This window comes from Panthera uncia, chromosome A2, assembly GCF_023721935.1.
Source record: "Panthera uncia isolate 11264 chromosome A2, Puncia_PCG_1.0, whole genome shotgun sequence".
In the NCBI taxonomy this organism is placed as follows: domain Eukaryota; kingdom Metazoa; phylum Chordata; class Mammalia; order Carnivora; family Felidae; genus Panthera; species Panthera uncia.
This window is the reverse complement of record NC_064816.1, coordinates 2918232-2921278: the sequence shown is the minus strand read 5'-3', so window position 1 is coordinate 2921278 and position 3047 is coordinate 2918232. Positions and strand designations below refer to the sequence as shown.

Genomic DNA, 3047 nt, shown 5'->3' with positions numbered 1-3047 from the left:
CTTCCTTCCTCCCTTCTTTCCTTCCTTCTCTTTCTTTTCTTTCTTCTTTTCTCTTTCTTTCTTTCTTTCTTTCTTTCTTTCTTCCTTCTCTTTCTTTCTTCCTCTTCCTTTCTTTCTTTCTTCCTTCCTTCTCTTTCTTTCTTACTTTCTTTCTCTTTCTTTCTTTCTCTTCTTCTTTTCTTTCTTTCTTTTTTCCTTCCTTCCTTCCTTCTTCCTTCCTTGTTTCCTTCCTTTCTTCCTTCCTTTTCTTTTTTCTTTTCTTCTTTCTTTTCCTTCTTTCTCTTTCTTTCTTTCTTTGTTCCTTCCTTCCTCACTTCCCTCCTTTTCTTTCTTTCTTCCTTCCTTCCTTCCTTCCTTCCTTCCTTCCCTTCCTTCCTTGTTTCCTTCCTTTCTTCCTTCCTTTTCTTTTTTCTTTCTTTCTTTTCTTCCTTCTTTTCTTTCTTTCTTTCTTTCTTTCTCTTTCTTTCTTTCTTTGTTCCTTCCTTCCTTCCCTCCTTCCTTCCTTTTCTTTCTTTTCTTCCTTCTTTTCTTTCTTTCTTTCTTTCTTTCTTTCTTTCTTTCTTCTTTCCTTCCTTCTCCTTCCTTTCCTTCTTTCTTTCTTTTTTCCTTTCTTTCTTTCTTTCCCTTCCCAACACGCCCAGGTTGATCCCACCTCTGGGCCTTTGCACCTTCTGTTCCTTCCACCTGAAACACCTTTCCCCGGATTTCATCTCTCCAGCGTCAGCTGTCATGGCATCTCAAAGGCCAGGCACTTGATGCAAACGCACACATTCCAGGGGGGTCTGACGGGCACCTCAGACTTCTCCTGGCCCCAAGCAAACTCTTCTCTTCTCCTCCAGCCCTGCTTCTCCGCCAGTGTCCTCCATATTGGCCGAAAGCCACCTGATTCACACGGTCCCTGAGGGTAAAGCCTTGGCCATCGGCCACCTCGCCCTCTCTTGATTCTGTCCTTCTTCGGCCCTTCCGGGGGCAACCTTCAAAATCTATTCAGATTCTGTCTGCTTTTCCCCAGGGTCCAGATCCTGGTGCCACTCTCCTGGACCCTCGTCCCACAGCCCTGATCCTCCCAGCCCACACTCTGTCCTTAACCAGGGCAGTCAGGGCCACCTTTTTAACACTTAAATTGAACCCCGTTTCCTCCCCGCTCCCCTGCTTTCCCATCACACTCAGATTAAAAAGCAAACTGGGGCGCCCGGGTGGCAGTCTATTAAGTGTCGGACCTTTGATCTTGGCTCAGGTCATGATCTCATGCGGGTTCAAGTCCCGCATTGGGCTCCGTCCTGATGGCGCAGATCTGCTGGGGATTCTGTCTCTCCTTCTCTCTGCCCCTCCCCTACTTGTGCTCTCTCTCTCTCTCTCTCTCTCTCTCTCAAAATAAACTGTTAAAAAAAGATTAAAAAGCAAATTTCTCTGCTTTCCACATGCCCACCTGCCCACCTCAGCCAGACCCCACCTTGCAGCCTCCAAAGCCTTGTATAGGCCATCCCCTCTCTGATTCCGCTTCCACCCTGTCTCCCCCGCGCCCACTCTGTTCCGGCCCCAAGGGCCTCTTCACCCTTCCTTTAACCTCCCAGGAGTGATCGTGCCCCAGGACCTTTGCATGGACTGCGCCCTCTGCCTGGAGCGCTCTTCCTCCCTATTTTCCTTTCTTCCCACACGACTGGCTACTTCTTACCATTCCAAACATCACCTCTTCCGAGACCACCCTCCACAACCAGATTCTCCCTCATCTCATCCTTATCCTCCATTGTGATTCGCACTGCACGACTTCCTGGGTCTCTCTCTCTGTCAGCTCCACCATGGCAGGAATGGTTGTCTGTCTCCGTCACCTCTGTGCCAGTGTCTGTGGTGTCCAGAACAGGACCCGGCACACACGGGGCAGGATTGGTGTGCCTCAGTGAGAAGTGACCCTGCAAAGATCATGTAGTGTCACCTGTGTGGGCTAAGAGAGTAAGTCCCATAAACACACACACACACACACACGCACACAGAAAGGCCTTACTCACGTCTTGTGTCCCCTAGTCCTGCAAGGAACTGCAGGCCTCAGTGTGCAGCAGGGTCCCAAACTGCCGCAGGTGAGGGAGGACAGCCAGGTGACCTTGGCCCGCCAGGTGGTGCAGTCCCAAGCCTGGGGGCAGCAGCTCCGTGTCGGGGGGAAGAAGGACGGTGTCTTCTTGTGTGACTCACATGTCACCAAAGGCAGGTTCAGCCTGGGGGCCTGCGGGCCCCGGTGGCAGCTTTCCTGGGAGTCGCGTGGCAACCTCAACCTGCGGGGACCTCGGGACCCTCAACGACAGCAGGGACCACACGGGCTGGGTGACCGTGGAGATTCCTGAGTTGGAGATGGCTCAGGGCAATGGCACGAAGCGTGTGGCCGACAAAGGTAGGAGGCAAGTGGAGGGAAGATGTGGGCCCTTGGGACTTACAGAATCTTAAGACCCTAGAATCTCAAACTCCTAGAAATCTAAATTCGAAATCCTTCAGATTGGATTCTTACAGAGACCTTGCAAACTCAAGAACATCAAATTCTAGAATCACAGAACCAAAGATATGCTGGAATGGATCATTCTAGACCAGGACTCAGAAAACTTTCTGTCAAGGGCCACGGAGTAGTTATTTTCTGCCTTGTGGAGCTGACATTCTCTGTTGCCACCACTCCCGGCTGCTGTGGTAGCCGGAAAGCAGCCCTAGACTGGACATGCGTGAATGTGCGGGCCTAGGTTCCAATAAAACTTTATTTAAAAAAAAAAACACAACAGGCAGGGGGCCTAATTTGGTCCACAGTCTGCAGTTTGCTGAGCCCTCTTCCAGAATATCGCAATCATAAAGACTCTTGAATATTTATAGTTCTGGAATTCAGATTAAAAACAATCCCAGGGGGCGCCTGGGTGGCGCAGTCGGTTAAGCGTCCGACTTCAGCCAGGTCACGATCTCGCGGTCCGTGAGTTCGAGCCCCGCGTCAGGCTCTGGGCTGATGGCTCGGAGCCTGGAGCCTGTTTCCGATTCTGTGTCTCCCTCTCTCTCTGCCCCTCCCCCGTTCATGCTCT

At 50.8% G+C, this 3047-nt stretch overlaps 1 protein-coding gene across 1 annotated transcript in view; it reads left to right on the top strand.

Moving 5' to 3' along the window:
* Positions 1–3047, top strand: part of TMIGD2 (transmembrane and immunoglobulin domain containing 2) — an 8872-nt gene that overhangs the window by 2900 nt on the left and 2925 nt on the right. Inside the window, exon 2 of the mRNA XM_049643195.1 lies at positions 2023–2333. Within this exon, the coding sequence (XP_049499152.1) occupies positions 2023–2333 (311 nt within the window). The remainder of the gene's footprint in view (positions 1–2022; positions 2334–3047) is intronic.